Raw genomic sequence first — 16488 nt, 5'->3', positions numbered from 1 at the left:
AAGCTGTGCTGTGTGTTCTACACCCTTCACACCACTGGCGGGGGGGTTGGGGGTGGGCTGTGCCTGGTTCTTCAGGTAACCGCTAGGGGGGATTTAGAGATTTCTCGCCGTTCACAGAAAGTCTGAAGTTCTTCTGCAGGAGGGGGATGCTGTCTGGCTTGGGGCCTGATTCCTGTCATAGAAATCTAGAAGGTGAGAAAAGCTAATTACCTTTGGAGCAGAGCACAGGGACTTGCTCTTTCACTGTAAGAATTTAGCAAAGCAAAGGATAGGTGAGTGGTATTCATGGACAAGAACTTGAGCCACACTGTAAATAGCCACCATGGGTAGGCCCGGCTCACAAGGAGGAGCCTGGAGCTCTTCACAGGGAGAAACTGGAGGCCACGGACAGAGCTGTTGTGCTGGGGCTGAGCCTGGGGCCACAAGAGGGAACTCAGACTAGAGAATTAATTGCCAGCCACCTCATTCAGTGATCTGCAGGAGGAAGGGGATGGTGGGAAACTTGTGAAGACCACATGAAAACACCATTTAACCACCTTCCAGGTATTCTGAGGATGTGTCTTTAACCACTGTGATAGAGATGTGTTAGAGATGATAAAGCCTGCCAGCTACATAAGAACAGTCCTACTTCCTCCTTATCCCTCTTTAACCAGGGCTGAGAGGGAAATAGCAACTGGTAGACTGGGGAGGGTGAGCAGGAGAAAGGAGGAGCCAACCACTACAAGCTCTCAGCCAGAGGCAGACCAGACTCTGGGAGAAAATGCTATTTAATGGTACGTTAAGATATGGCTTTGATAACTACGTAGGATTAAGCATTTAAATGTCCCACTGGAAATGACTGTAGGACTGTATGTTCCCTAAGAACACAAAAACTCATAGGCCTACTACCATGGTGGCGAGCATTTTCATTCATTGCTCTATCCCCAGCACCCGAATGGAAATCAGTAGCAAACACATTAACCAAGTTGAATGGCTAACCAAGCAATAGATAGCGATCCACTTTATTGCCTATTAATGAGGAGGATTTGGGGAGGAGGCCACGGGCTGAGACACAGAAGGTGGTGTCCGATAGAGCTGCTGTGTTTTTGTGCACTCTCCTCTAAGGGCGGGAGTAGACTAGGGCGAATTTCCTCCCCAGTCTAATTTAGGTCTGCCCAATCTAACAACTAGTACTGAGAGTTTCCCCAGGTAGGCAGAAAGTTGTGCTTCCTTTCACATAACAGTTGCAGAGACATGCACCTACACTGAGCATCAAAAGAGGGACCTTCAGAGGAGGCAGAAACCGGGTGAATTACTTGAACTTTGGCTGGTTCCCTTAGGGAGAGGAGAGGGCAGGGTGCATAATGCTCAGACTGACAACAGCTGAGCTCTTTTCGGGCTCATCCCCCGCTGAGGTCTCTCATGCCAAATTTAGATTCATTGCAAGATGACAAGGTCCCAGTTTTTTGCAGCAGAACCTGGCTGCGAAAAACGAGTTTTGGTGCTTTCTGTGAGATTTCTCTGAGACAGAAAAATACATCGAGAAACCACAAATAAAGCACTGACTAGTATTTGGGCTCTTACTGACCTGGATTGGGTTTGAAATGCTGACAAAGGTGGTCAGCATGAGAATGAGAGATAAAGAATGAGAAACCGGTGCGGAGGAATCTAGATAAACCCTTGCAATCAGCCGCCCCACTGGAAAACTTCCCTAGCCCTTTGTTAACACCGGGCAAGACCCTAAGAGATGTTATCCTGATGAGATAGTAAATGCCCTGGATTAAGGTGGGCCCCTTTAAAAACTTGCTGCTGTGCAAGTCAAGCCCAAGTCAGCTGAAGGGCAGGCACACAGCATGCACCCGGGCAGAAGGCATCTGGCTCTGGCCACTGAGTCGAGGGGTCCTCAAAACTGAAATAAATAGTGACAGTATGTTGATCTTGCTGTCCGTGGTACGGATGTTGGTGCTTAGAAACAGCCGGCCTTCCTGTGGCTGAGCCATGAGTAGTTGCTGCTTAAACGGAAAGCCCGTGTGCCTTGCTTACTGGCACAGGACTGCTCTCTGTCCGACGCTGTCTGATTCCTCTTGACTTTCCACTCTAATGTCAGCTGCATAGAGGGGAAGGATGTTTAAGGGTAGAACCGAGGTCTCTCCATCCCCCAGGGCGGCTGAAGTCCATACACACCAGACCCAGTACACTGGGAGCCTTTGGGGAGGGAAGAACTCCAATTTTTTTCACTCTGTTGGTGACAGCCAAGTCGCCATCCCATCCAGACCTGTTAGGGGAAAGGCAGGGCTGAGGCTGGAAGGAGGCAAGTGAGGCACTTGCTTGAAATGGAGATTTACGGGGGCACCAAAAACTCTGTAATCATGACAAATATTTTATTCCAATATTTAAACAAATTAAACTTTATGCTAGAAACCCACGATGAACACAGGACCAACATTTTCATTGAAGACAGGCTCAGTAAACATGCTGTGTTGCGACATATTGAATTTAAGGCAAAAAGAAAAATTAGTGACGCTGATTCTGTCCTGATCACTGCCTATGTGGGCATCACCTAGCCCGCTTGCATTGCCTGGTAGAAATTGGGACTTGGGGAACCTACAAAAATGCTGACCCTTTGGTTCCAGTGACGGCTGTGAGTAATAGGGTCCTTTGTCTGTGAATCAGGAGTCTCCAGTCTTCCATCAGCACCCCTGAAACTGTGGCAGGCTAACTTGTTAGATCGCAAGATGGCTTAAAACCCTTCCCAGCTCTTGGCAGGCTCCCTCTCCACTGTGAACATCCTACCGTCAGCTCTGACTGGAGCACGGCCACCTAACCAGAATCCCCGCTGCTGCCTTTGCTTCCTGTCATACAGACACTGTCTTTAGAAGCTTCATTTCTTGTTTCTAAAATATGAGATCATAGAATGTGAGATTATCAAACTCCTCTGCTTAAAATCTTTCAATGGATTCTTTTTTCATATAGAATAAAATCTGTCCTTTTTGCACTAGCCCATAAAGTCCAACATGATTTAGCTCCCTTGCTTACCTCCCATATAAAATCACTCTTCTATTTGTTTGTTAAACTGTGGCCATATACACCTTTACTTTCTAAGACATTTTTTTCCTAGAAGTGTTTGTACTTGCTATTTCTTCTGTCTAGCACATAGAATTCCCATGCCTGGCTCTTTCCCAGTCTTTAGTGGAGTATTATGGAACAGGCCCTACTTATGTGTTCTTTTTTTATTGAATTTTTGGGGTGACGTTGGTTAATAAAATTATATAGATTTCAGGTATAGAATTCTATAATATTCCAACACATCATCTGTACACTGTATTTTGTGTTCACCACCCCAATCAAGTCTCTTTCCATCACCATTTATCCCTCTTTACCCTCCTCTACCTCCCCCACTCTGCTGCTTTCCCTCTGGTAATTACCATACTCTTGTCTGCGTCTATGAGTTATTATTATTCTTTTGCTTAATGCCTTCACTTTTATAAAAAAAAGAATTTGAGATTCAGTATAGTTTTAAAGTAGTCAACATGGGAAAATCAGTATTTGGACCTTGTCAAAATTCTGGAATCGCTTCTGAAATCTCTGCCTACTGTAGGTAAAGTGCCTCAGCTGTCCCAAACCCAGTAACAATCCAGCCTCTTGACACCCAAAGGACAGTCCTTTGTTTAGCAGCATCTGCATCGCCTGAGATCTTGCTATAAAGCCAGACTCTTGGGCCCCATCTCTTCTTATTGAATCAAGGTCTATAGGTAAGTTATGTGTACATTAAAGTTTGCAAAGCTCTGCAGTAGCAAAGCCTCCTCTTCCTTCCATCATAGCACTTACCCCTGCGTGACTTAACCTGCATTTCTTATTCATTCATTATTTACTCTCTGCCTCTTCCTTCCCAACACTTACAGTTTTGTAAGTTATAAAAGAGGAGGACTTGTCTGTGTTGATAGCTTGTATCTTCAAGGCCCATAATAAGTGCTCAAATATATTTGAAAGGCATGAATGAACAAAACACTCAGTAGTTACTATTAATTAATTCTTTTATGGGTAACTTCCAGCCAAACATGGCCTCATATTTATTTATACCATTTAAACTGTGTATTATCCCTGGTGACTCAGTTTGATTCTTACACTCTCTGGGATGGTTTTGTTGTAATACAGAAGGAGATGGCCTGGATAGTTCTGGAAGATCCCTTGAATTTTCATATTTTTACACAAGTTTTTGCTTGCTTTGCCTTGGATGCCTATAATAGCTTCAAGTAGCCCTGGCCATTCTAGGCTCTGCTCTTCTAAATCCAGGTTCCGTATCAAGGATAGATAAGCTTGTGGTGTAATGTGAAAGGCATGCATTTGGGTCTGAAAACCATGTCCTACAATTTCCTTACCTGTGCCACCTGGGAAATTAATTATCCTCTGAGTTTGTTTACTCTTCTTCTCAGTGGATAATAAAATCTGCTTTCCAGGGTGCTGATAAGGATCAGTGACTAGCTCACAAATGCAAAGCATCTAGCAGAGTAAGATCTCAGAGTTGATGAAGAAAGTTTCCTCCCTTTCTTTTCCTCTTACCCTTGACATCTCTTCACTTTTTGCTTGAGCAAACAACCAACCAACCAAAATTTTTTAAATGCACGAACTCAAAGCCCTTAAAGACTATGTAAATAGATTCCTCTGCTTGGTATAATCTGACCAAGTTGCCAATTCTCATTAGTTTCTCACTAGATCCCCCTTACCCATTTTTCCACTTGAGTATGGCCAGTATCACTGGGTTCTGCTTGGTCCATTTCTGTCTCCTCAAGACTATTCCCTGCATGCCCTATATTCTCCAACTACTGCAACTGTACTCGCTCACCAAGAGACAGGGTGAAATCCCACCTCTTCAAGGAGTATTCCTGGAAAGACCAAGCTCTTACTGATGCTATTTTTCTTTGAAACCTGTAGGCATTTAAGAGATTGTATCACCAATTTAATTATAAACTCTGCTGCGTTAATCTTGAATTCTTTCCTACTCATTATATTTTTCCCAGCTGGGATATATGATTTTTGAAGATTAGAATCATGATTTATATTTATTTATAACTCACAATGGGTGGCAAAGTACTGAGTCATAATCCCTGCTGACTGTTTGATGCCCAAATTCCTTGTAGCTCTGCCTTTAAATTATTGGGTACTTTTCTAATGCTGCTGCTTCTATCTGAGCCACAGGGTTTCTCTCCGGGAAATTTAAAATCTCATCTAGAATTTCCAGAACAAAAGTTTCAAGTTCCAATGCTTATAGGGTCTGTGCAAATTCATAAGGGAAGGGAGCCAGGTGTAAGAATTCAGGGACTGGTTGGGGCGAGGGCCACAGGACTGCCAGTGCCCTGGCTAGAGGCATAGACGCTACTTGGGCAAGGCTCATCATTGCATGTAGGAATTGAGTCTACTTCTCTTTGATAAGAGAAGCCAAGAATCTGGACATTTAGATAACATTTCCCAATTTTCTAACTTTGAAAAATATTTCAAAGAATTTCAAAATAGCACAGGCCATACTGAAGACATCTATGCAACCGTAAGACCTTGTGCTTCATTAGAGCAGAGCTTTTTAGTCTTGGTTGCAAATGAGAGCCACGTGGGAGGCTTTGAGAAATCCTGGTGTCTAGCCTGCAGATCAGCCAACTAAACAACTAAATTGGAACTTCTTGGGGTATGCCCCATACATAAAAATATATATATATATTTTTAAAGCACACAGTTGATTCAGGGTGTAGCCCAACTTCAAAACCACTGTGTTGATGGCTCCCATCTACCTTCTCATTTCTTTTGAACATTTGGAATTGGCATTATTTGCAAGGAAGAACCAAGGCCTCTGATGACCTCACTGTGACTGGATTGCCTTAGTTAGCGTGGAACTTAACATGCTCAACCCAGCAACTTCTGCCCCATTGGCCTAAGGACTTCTACCACATGGTGAAACTTCTGGTATCTTCAACTAATTCCATTTAATCAGTTTATCTTCATTGCCATCATGTGAAAGAAAAAGAGTCATTTTTTTTGTATGTGTTTTAGAAATAAATGTTAATTCATTCAATATGGTTAAATTTTATAATGCTATTTGTTTATTCTCAGTAGTGTTTTCTGCTCTGTTTGTTAATAGTATTTTTTGAGAATCAGGTTTCCTATATCCAGGATAAAATAATTAACATTGTAACTATTTTGCAGTCCCAATAACCCAAATCACATCTGCTAAGTGTGGTATCTTGAGAACTTAAAAAAAAGATCCTTAGAGATCTAGACGGTGATATGTACCTGAAGACAAAAGATGAAGATGGGGACATTATAGTGAAGAACTATGGTCCTCTATTTTAATCCCCACACTCTAAAGCTTCCCATTCCCCTGTGGGTCACATAATCTGACCTTTGATTTCACTGTTTCAGTTCTGTTTTCTTTTCTGACAATTTTTCAAAATTTTTAATAGGTAGTCTTAAAAACCCTGACATCACCCCAGCATTGAACTTATGTTCTTTAATTTTCTTACTCTTGCTTTAATGTAGTCCATAGGTTTCAGTCACATGGCTGTGAATAATTTAGTAAACTAGATACATTAAGTATTGCCAGTCTCTTGATCTCATCCTTTGAAGAGTTTTGTCATTTTTGGAGCTGCAGTGTTCCAAGATTTTAGTGATGTAGGGATTGCTGATAAACAGATCAGGGGACAGTTAACAGCCTGCAGAGGACTTCGTTTTGTGAAATCATGGTGCAACAGGGAAACCATTATGCTTCTGGAAAACTGTCATCTGTGACAACTCGAGAAATATAGAGAATAAAATTCAATTGCCTCAAGAGAAAAAATTCTTACATTTACTTATTGGAATATATTAAAATCAGAATTATAAGTGCAAAGCAACTGATAGATGGTTTCAATGAGAAATTATGATGGAGTGATATTTTTTTCAGAAGAGATGGCAATTATATTGAAGCCCAGAAATTGTGAACTATATATTACTAAAGACTATGTGAATAATGAATTAATTAGGTTACTTGGATATATACAGTAAAAATTATAACTAGTTCAAGGATTATATATACTCCTTATGTCTACAGGAACTAAAATTATGGAAAAGGTATAACAAGCTAACATTATTTTTTAATGTGTTTTAGAGAAGTGATGATGCTTATTTGAAGCTTGAGTGAACGTTTTTAGATCTTTAAACTGATCCTAGCTTAATGTTATAAGTCTATTTTAATTTATGTATCCACCTTTGGTAGCCAGGTCCTCCTGTTTCTGATGTGAAGTGGTCTCAAGGCTTTTAGTGGTTTAAGTCTTATTTTCTTATCATTCACTTTCTAAATTTAATGAAAAGTTTTAGGGGTAGGTGTATGTATTACATTTTCTCCTACTAGATTATAAATAGTTTGAATGACCATGCATTTACATTTATCTTTCTCTCTGTGCCTAGCACAATGCTTTGCACATAGTAGGCACTAATTAAATGCTTTTAAAACATGGTGAATTAATTTCCATCTATCATATGGTGGTTCATCATAACATTAGTAATTACCTACCTAGTTGCTGAGCTGAAATAAAGGAGTCATTTTAAATCCTTCAAAACAAAACATTGGCAGGATAAAAAAAGAAGGAAAAGAAGAAAACATTCAGGAACTTACTCTGTAGTCACTTGATGTCACATAAAATATAGGGAGAAAGGCCAGCCAGATGATGCATGTGGTGTACATGGTAAAACCAATGAACTTGGCTTCATTGAAGTTTTCTGGGCACTTCCGCGTTTTGAAGGCATACACAGTGCATAAGATCACTAGGACCACATCGTAGGTGAGTGAGATCAGCATGCTGGCATCTCTGACGTTGCATTTTAAGATGACTGTTTCCCGCTTCTCTGGAATGGTGTGCCGCCTGGTGCCTGGGGCCTCCAGGATGAGCCACACAGAAACCACCACGATTTGCACCAGTATCAGACCCAGGCAGATGAAAACCTGAGAACTTGGGCTGATGAATTTTGGCCTCTGAGCCCCATTCTTTACCCCATCAAAGATGCGGGCAATGCAGTTTGTTTTGGTCAGCAGGGCTGAGTAACAGATGGCGAAGGAGGTCCCCAGTCCCAGTCGGCGCAATGCGCAGATGACTGGTGACGGCTTGGCGATGAAGAAGAACGTCATGCAGTAGGATAGACCAACCCCAAACAACAAGATGTAGCAGAGCTCTCGGCCTGAGGCTTTGACCAAGGGTGTATTGTTGTGCTTGATAAAAACAGTCACAACCATGCATGTGCATGCGAAACCCAGGCAGGCAATGGTGACTGGACCAATGGCCCAGGCATCTTCCCACCTGATGTAGTCCTCGGGAAGGTCAAAGCAGCCAGATAGGTCCGCAGTGGGCCACTGCCCAAGGCCGCAGCCCATACATGTAAACTCATCGGCCAGGTATTCATAGGGCTCGCAGGGGATGCAGATCCAACAGCAGACATCCCCTGGTTGCATATTCTTCATTTCATTGGGGGCACAAGGGTCACTGCACTGGGAAGTGGGGACTGAGTTCCGGGACCAGTGGATAGAGTCGACATCTAGCGATAAGGTTTCTGCCCAGTGACCCACCTTCAAGTAGGAGTACTTGCCACCCACATGCTGGAAATTGAACACGTTGTATCGTCCCATTCCATCTCCAAAAGCGTCAAACTTGACAATGCTATCTTCATCTTGATTTGGGTTGAAGGGAGCTGTGACACGTCGAGTGAAAGAAAGGAAGAAGAGAAAAAGAACGTTGTTTAGGTGTTTTGGGCATGATCAGTCAATGACTTTGTCATACACTTAGCAGAGCTGAAATAGCAGGGAGTGGGGATTCCAAGGCCGAAACAATGTAACAATTGCCATCGAATTTACACATCAAAAGCTACTAGAGTACTTACGCATTCATAAATTCCTTTACTGAACATACCTTGGCGCCTCCTGTGTGCTAAGCACCGGCAATGACCATGAGCACATTACAGCACAAGCCGTCAAAGGAGCTCATTGTGCAGGAGCGCTGTTCTCTGTGGTGTGTAAATATGCCTTTCTTGAAATATTTCACAATAGGAATCGGACAGAACTTTGTATCTCATCTTTATTACATACTTATTTATGCACAGTCACTTAAATATCTTCGTGAAAATACATAATTAATAAAATTTTTCTTCTCCAAAATGAAAAAAAATCACTATGAACATGTGGTATGCTTCTCTTAAACAGTTTAGGGGAATCAACAGTGTCAGGAACTCTAACACTGTCATGTCTAGAGTGTATTCATTCTCACTACATATGTACATGTGTCCACAGATGCACGCTCCTCGTAAATACTGTTAAGGCACTAACAGTATGAAGAAGGTAGTAACTATGTTTTACAGTTTGTTCCTAACAGTAGAGGGTCAGTAGCCCTCAGTCAAACGATCTGCTCTCAACTCTGCCCCTTTCTTGCAGCTCTCTGTGAGTTCCAAAGCAGCAGCTCGCTCAGCATCTATATTCCTTCTGTTCTAGCTGCTGCTCTTTATGTCTCTCTTGCCAATACCTGCTGCTCCTCTGATCACCAATTTTACATTACCTACTCTGAACTACTGTGCATATACTATTTTGCACTGCCAAACTGTACTCTTTCCTTAGGTGTGGAAGAATGTTGCTTATGTCTACATGATGGGTAGACAAATTGCATTAGTCAGAGTAGCCTTGCCTGTATTGATAAAAGACCCAAATGTTTTAATGGCTCAAACACAATGGAATTTTATGTCTGCCTCATGCAGCAATCTTAAGGTCTTTTTCAGTGGGAGTCTCTCTTCCATATGGTGATTTGGGAACCCAGGTTCCTTGTATGTTGAAACCGTACCCATTTCTAGAAACCTCTTCTCCATCGTTGTCTATCTAGTGGGAGAAGAAGGAGAATGTGAAGCAGGTGTACCTATTTCTAATGTGCCCAACTATAATAACCTTACTGTGACATGAGAAAGTGGAATTTGGAGCTCACTGCAATTTCTCCCACTGCAGGTATTTGCTGGCTCTGTGGCCTCCCCCTGAGCTCTGATTCATCATTTCTGGGGCCCGTGTTGTTTCACCCAGTGGGAAACATCATACTCTTCTTTGGTCCAGTAATTTTATAGAGGGGACTGAGCATCCCTCAACGAGTTACTTGAGCCCTTGGTGAAATAAAACTTCACATTTTACCAAAGAGCCCTCTCCTGCTTAGGACCCACAGGTGTCCCTAGAGGGCTGGGATGAGTGGTTTACGACAATATTCCAGACCCTGTATAAGGTCTGTTAGTAAATGTAGTCCAATACGCCACATTTATGCCTCACTTATTATGATTTTTTCCTAGCAATCTTGTTATCTCACCTGCCATTTGTCTTTGCTAACCTTCCCCTAGCTTTCTGCCAAATTCACCAAACCCATCACATATGTCTGTGTGTATCTGCACTCAGGTTCATAGTGAGACAGAATGATGTAGTGGATGAGCTTATGGGTTTTGGGTTTAGATGAATTGTGTGTGATTCTCATCTGTGTCTTTTCATAGTTATATGTCCTTAGGCAAATTAAACTTTTCAACTCTTCCTTAATCTGTAAAGTATCATATAAATGAAAACTGTAAAGTAATATAAAAATACAAATTAACTCGATCATTTTCTCATTTATGACACTTGCCAAATATTAAATTGCGTGATGTCCAATTCTCTGTTATTTGCTGTTCCTCTTGATCTATTTCCTCCTCAGGATGATCTTTCTGCCAGTACAACAGCTTGTCTCTGTGCCTTAATAGCTGCTAGGACAAGTGAGCATAGCAGTTGAAACAGTATTGCTGTATTTTCAGGAGTAGGAATCAACATCAGAATTCTTATGTCACACAAAACTGAATTTGTTTAGTCTATGTTTGGAAAATTTGCATTAAAATTTTATGGACTCTTTGCATGTTACAAATAAGTAAAGTGTTGGATATTTTACAATACTTTCCATCAAGTATAAGATCTTCAGATGTATTATTATTTTACTCTACACAAGCAATCTCCACCCATGTTAAGTTGATGTGATTAGATTTTCAGGAAGATATTTATGAAAGAAATATGTTTTCTACTTTTCATTTAAATATTTCACAGCTGTTCTTGAATGTATAGTTTCTTAAAAGTAATATATTTAACAGGTAAGAAAACTGATTGTTTTGTGTGTTCTGAGCTAGAGAGGGGTTATTGATGAGATTGTTGGTATGAGAGCTAATTAATAGCATAATCACCTCAAATGTGAAATATTCCTTTTATAAATCTTTACTGGAAATCATCTAATATCACCAACTGAATATTGGGGGATTCTGGTTGCCTAGTGAAGAATAACAAATTAATAATGCATCTGAGGTTGTTATACCTGATGTAAAATGTGTTAAAATATATATTCAACATCTTATTTATAACATATAAAAGGGACCCCTAAATTTTAATGCAGTTTTTCTAAGCATAGAATAAACAAAGTTAGTTCAATATAACAAAAAATTCTAATATTAATTCCTATTCCTGAAAATACAGTAATAATATTTCAATTCCCACTTTTTCTTAATTGTTTGAAAATGTTGAGTGTTAATACATTTTTTGAAGATCCTAAGTAAGAACCTCGGCTTTGGCTTTTTAACATGATATTGCCACAATTTATTATGAAGCTATTTTAAAATAGAAGGGCAGAATATAGTGAGGCTTTTTTATTAGCGTTTTCCTCCCTACCTTTTTATTTTGAAAAATTTCAAACCTATAGAAATGATGAAAGACAAGTATATGGACATGATAGCATTGGAATCACTTCGAGTTAACGTTTTGTGACATTTTCTTGACCTGTTTCTCTTTTTTTTTTTTGCTAAAATATTGGCTGTTAAATATTTGCTACTTGCTATTTGCTATTAAAAGTATAAATATGTGAGTATGAAGAGTTGGAACACTATGTTATATGGGCCAAATTCTGCCTATTACCTATTTTGCAAATAAAGTTTTATTGGAACACAGCCTTACTTATTGTTAACACATTAACTATGGCTACTTTTCTACTACAACAGTAGAGTTGAGCATTTACAGTAGGATTGTATAGCCCTGAAATATTTACTATATCATGTGTTCCATAAAAATTTTGCACATTCCTGAAACAGAGCCAAGGGAACTTGTACACAGCAGTTTGGAGCATACAACTTGGTATTATAATTAGATATTTGCATATTTATGACCTGGAAATCACATAGTTATGCATGTACCCTATGCATAACAAATTTTTGCACATGTGTACCAAAAACACATAGATGACTGTTGTCAGTACTGTGTATAAGAGGGGAAACAGCTAGAAACAACTGGAAACAACCTCAATTTCCAACAGTATTCAAAAATCATTTTGTGGGTTATCCAGAATTTTATCCTGTTGTGAAATTAAACTAACAAAAGTTACAGAAAAGAAGATGAATGTGTTTTAGAAACAATATTGTGTGAAAAGACTGTATGATTCTACTTGTGTGGAGTTCTGAGGTGAACAAAACTAAACATATCATTTGGAAATACATACAGAAGTGAGGTACTTTAAAAAAACAACTAATGACAACAAAATTCAAGATCTTGCATAGGAGATGAATGCAGAGGGATGGCTTAGGGAAGACCACAAGGCGGACACCGATTTATTATAGTCTGTGTCTTGTTTGTATGGAGTGGCTTTCATGGAAGATTATTTTATTGTACTTCATAAATTGAGTTAAGAATATTCTTAGTATGATTTAGCATTGCATAATAAAAATACTACCAAATTAGAATTTGAGGATAGACTATTCCAAATACAAATAAATTGTATTAATTAATGTTGTCATTCTAAGGGACTAATTCTGCCAGGTTTATGTCTACTCTCATGTTTGGGGGTTGGGAGTATAGTAATGATCAACTGCTTTTGTTGATATAATGAATTGCCAACAGATTTGCTAAGATTTACTGGAAAAGTAGTTTACATACAAATTATAATCAGAATGCAAACACTCCACTCAAATGGCATAAGGGCAATAAAAAAACTCAGGATAAATTTAACAAAAATATATTAAAGACCTACATGAACACTGATAAAAGACAGAAAAGAATATTAAAAGAAATGAAAAGACATATCAGGTTCTTGGATAGGATTCAATTCTCTCTTAGTGATTTTAGTAATAATAATATATAAATAGTAAATTTCAATAAAAATATCAACTGAAAAAAAAACTAAACCAGTTGATCCCAAAGTTCACCTAGAAAAATGAATCAGTAAGGCTAGTCAGGAACAAGAGCAATGAGGGAGCTCTTGTACTACCAGACAATACTATATATTACAAAGCTGCAATCATTAAAGGGATGTGATACTGACTCATGAATACATGGAAAAGCCATTGGAGATACACAAGATATCCATAAATAGGTCCCAACTTGCTAGAATTTGGTATATGGTGCACAGTGTGGTCAATTTGGGATCCATTCGAATATAACCTCCAGAAGAGTTAGATAGTAAATCAATGTTGATTTAAGTGACTAAGTTTGTGATGATTTTTACAAAGGTGATAGAAAACTAATACACAGAAGAAAGCTATTTAGTGTTTGTACATGTGTTGTGTTAATGAGACTTCATGAAGTTAAAACATCCCTCGCACTGGTGGTGAATAGTTATGATGGTGTGCTTCCAATGAAGGGCAACTGGACAAAATTTTTCAAAATTACAAATGCATTAAACTTTTGACTTTACAACTCCAGTTTGTAGAATGTAACCTAAAAATATACTTGTATATGTATGAAATGAGGTTTTTACCATGTTGTTTATTATTTTACCATGTTGTGAATTGTTGATAATAGAAAAAATGGGAAACAATCAATAATGAATAAAATGGAATACTATGTAGCTATGAAAATGAGGAACCAGTCTATGTGCCTCATATCATAAAGCTACGAACGAACCTAAAAGTGACATTGTTATCCATATAAAAGTGAGGTGTAATACAGTACATTTAATATAGCATTCAATATGTTTTTTATGTAAATTGGAAAGATAGAAGAATCTCTCATTTTTTCTTTTATGCGCATAAGGGAATTCTAGAAGAATACCTGAGAGTAGTAGTTACGAATGAGCAAGAGATGGGACATGAGCAGATTCATGGCAAAACTGGGAGAAAAAATTTTACTGAATTCTTTTATACACTTTTGCCATTTGAAGCATGTGGATGTGTTACTTATTCAAAACATAATAATGAAAAAGGAAAACATAACTTGACAATGAAGGATTACCAGACATTTAAGTAACCTTCCAACCTGAAAGGGAGTGGCTGAAGCAACCAGAAAAAGAAACCTGAAGTAAATAGAGACAATGCAGGGAGCAAAACAAAAGCTTCAGGACAAGGCTGTGCTCAGGGAGACAAGAGCAGATGCCACGGGTTTGAAGTAGGTGCACTATGTTCTCAAAAAGGAGCATTCAGAGAACAAGGATGAACTTCTGGACATGAAGTAGGAGAAAGAGAAATTCACTATAAGGATTGAAAGATAAATTTGAGAAAGCTCTCAAAGTTTGACAAAATGCTAAGATGGAAAATAGAAAATAAATGGGAAAATTAGAGACTATTCGGTGAAATTTTAACATTCAATCAAGAGGAGTTCCAGAAGGAGAGAATGAGAAAATAGAGGGAGAACATTATCAAAAGTGAATGTACTTTGCTTAAGAAAGGGCAAAGTGAGAGCCTGTGGCTCCTTTTTACAAGCTTGTGGAATGCATGTACAAATTATGTGTGTGTACTATTTTGTTAAAAGTACAAAAATGGTAAAGTTTAAGAATGTTAGGAATAATTGAGTGAGGTCAGGCAGAGGTTTGCAAAGTAAGTTATGAAAACAGACTGCTGCAAATATAACAAGTGCTTGATAAGTGGATGGTGAACAAATAGTACGTACGTTTGGTAGAATTGTGATTTTAATGTAAGCTTGCCTTTAACTAAATTTGTTTTGTTAAATATCTATCAAAGTATGGTGTAGTATCTGGATCACTTAGATACATAAGACACATTAAAGTGATACTTCAATAAGTGCATTATAAATTCTGAACAGAGATCCACTGTCAGCGGGAGTGCCCTGATCTTTAGCTTGGGAATATGTGGCTGCTGTGTCTAGGATAGAATGAGAAAGGAGAACCTGGAAGAAAACGGTAAACCACGTCTGTCAGATATTCCACATGTGAGAGTTAAGCTGTTTCGGGATGGTTATTTCAGGTATGACTGGACTGGATAGTGATGAGGCAGGAAGGAAAACCAAGCTTTTTCTCAGGTGCCGCTGGAGTGATTTCAAGTGGCAGAGAAGCTTGAGCCCTAGGAGATGGATCCTGTCCCATTCCCAATATACGCAGAGTTACCTGTAAGTCAAACGGCTCACCTGGGAAATAGTTACAGCCCAGTGAACTGGCACCACGGTTCTTTGGAGACCAGTTTCCTCAGACTAAGGAAACTCTGGGGAGTTCCCATTTCTTGAGTTGAGTCTCACCAAGGGAGCAAACATCATGTGAGGTGGAAAAAAAACAAATCACTTCACCCTGTGCAGTTGCAGCAGCACAAAAAACCCAAACTAAAGGGAGAAAAAAAAGAACTGGACTTATAACCTTCTGCAGAACCTAATTTCAAGCCCCTCATTATACTAGTTCCTCAAAATCAGGTCCCTGCTTTTCAGAAGGAGCCTGATGTGGCTCAAGTCAGACAGACGGTTTCTCAATTTACCTCATTATCCAGTACATTCTAACCCCAGTTTCAAGTGGATTTATTTGAGAAATTTAATATCTGGATGACCAGTCCTCCTAGGGCCCACTTGGTGGAGATGAGGCGAGTCTATGCCTTAGAGATATCACAGGTCAATGGCAAGAGAAAATTAAATTGGCTCTTTATTTTTTCCCCTCTCAGACAGAAGTCCAATTAAGGTAAGACAATAATGGGATTGTTAACAGCCTTTCAGTAATGGGAATGTAACTGCCACTGCCTGGGTTCACATTCATAAATACTAATGAAGACTGAAAAAGCTATGAACAGCAACATGGCTCCGGTTTTACAACAGTTTACAACCAGGCCCTCACTGAGGATTCTGTGAACTAATTTGATGAATTGGAATAAAGACACAGATGAGGGGACAGAAAATGGCATCTCTCTTGAAAGATCTTTTAGAGGTCAAGAGGTAAAGGCGTCAAAGTCCTTTGACTAGAGCAAACAAAATCTTTTATAAACATCATACAGCAGAGAGAGATGAAAGAATAAGAATGGATCCTTGGCTATCAGTAATTAATTTACCTACCAATTAAGATCACAATTGCTGGTGCATTTCCACAGTTATTTACCAACAGCTGGGGCAAAGGACAACCGAGTGCCTTGGATTCTGAGTCTCACCTATGAAAAATGCTTGATAATTAGCAAAAGTACAGAGTGAAAGTGAGTATTTGAGAAAAGCTCTTCAAAGAGCATGGCTTAAAAAAAAACCCAGCAGTATGACTTCTAAAAAGAGCTCTCTTTAGT

At 39.3% G+C, this 16488-nt stretch overlaps 1 protein-coding gene across 1 annotated transcript in view; it reads right to left on the bottom strand.

The window, feature by feature from the left end:
- The window catches only part of GRM3 (glutamate metabotropic receptor 3), a 211182-nt gene that overhangs the window by 17537 nt on the left and 177157 nt on the right, over positions 1–16488 (bottom strand). Inside the window, exon 4 of the mRNA XM_037129009.2 lies at positions 7619–8685. Within this exon, the coding sequence (XP_036984904.1) occupies positions 7619–8685 (1067 nt within the window). The remainder of the gene's footprint in view (positions 1–7618; positions 8686–16488) is intronic.

The sequence above is a fragment of the Artibeus jamaicensis genome, unplaced genomic scaffold (assembly GCF_021234435.1).
Source record: "Artibeus jamaicensis isolate MK-2021 breed Jamaican fruit bat unplaced genomic scaffold, CSHL_Jam_final contig_787, whole genome shotgun sequence".
NCBI lineage: Eukaryota > Metazoa > Chordata > Mammalia > Chiroptera > Phyllostomidae > Artibeus > Artibeus jamaicensis.
Note: the sequence above shows the minus strand (reverse complement) of the source record. Positions and strands in the feature narration are given on the sequence as shown.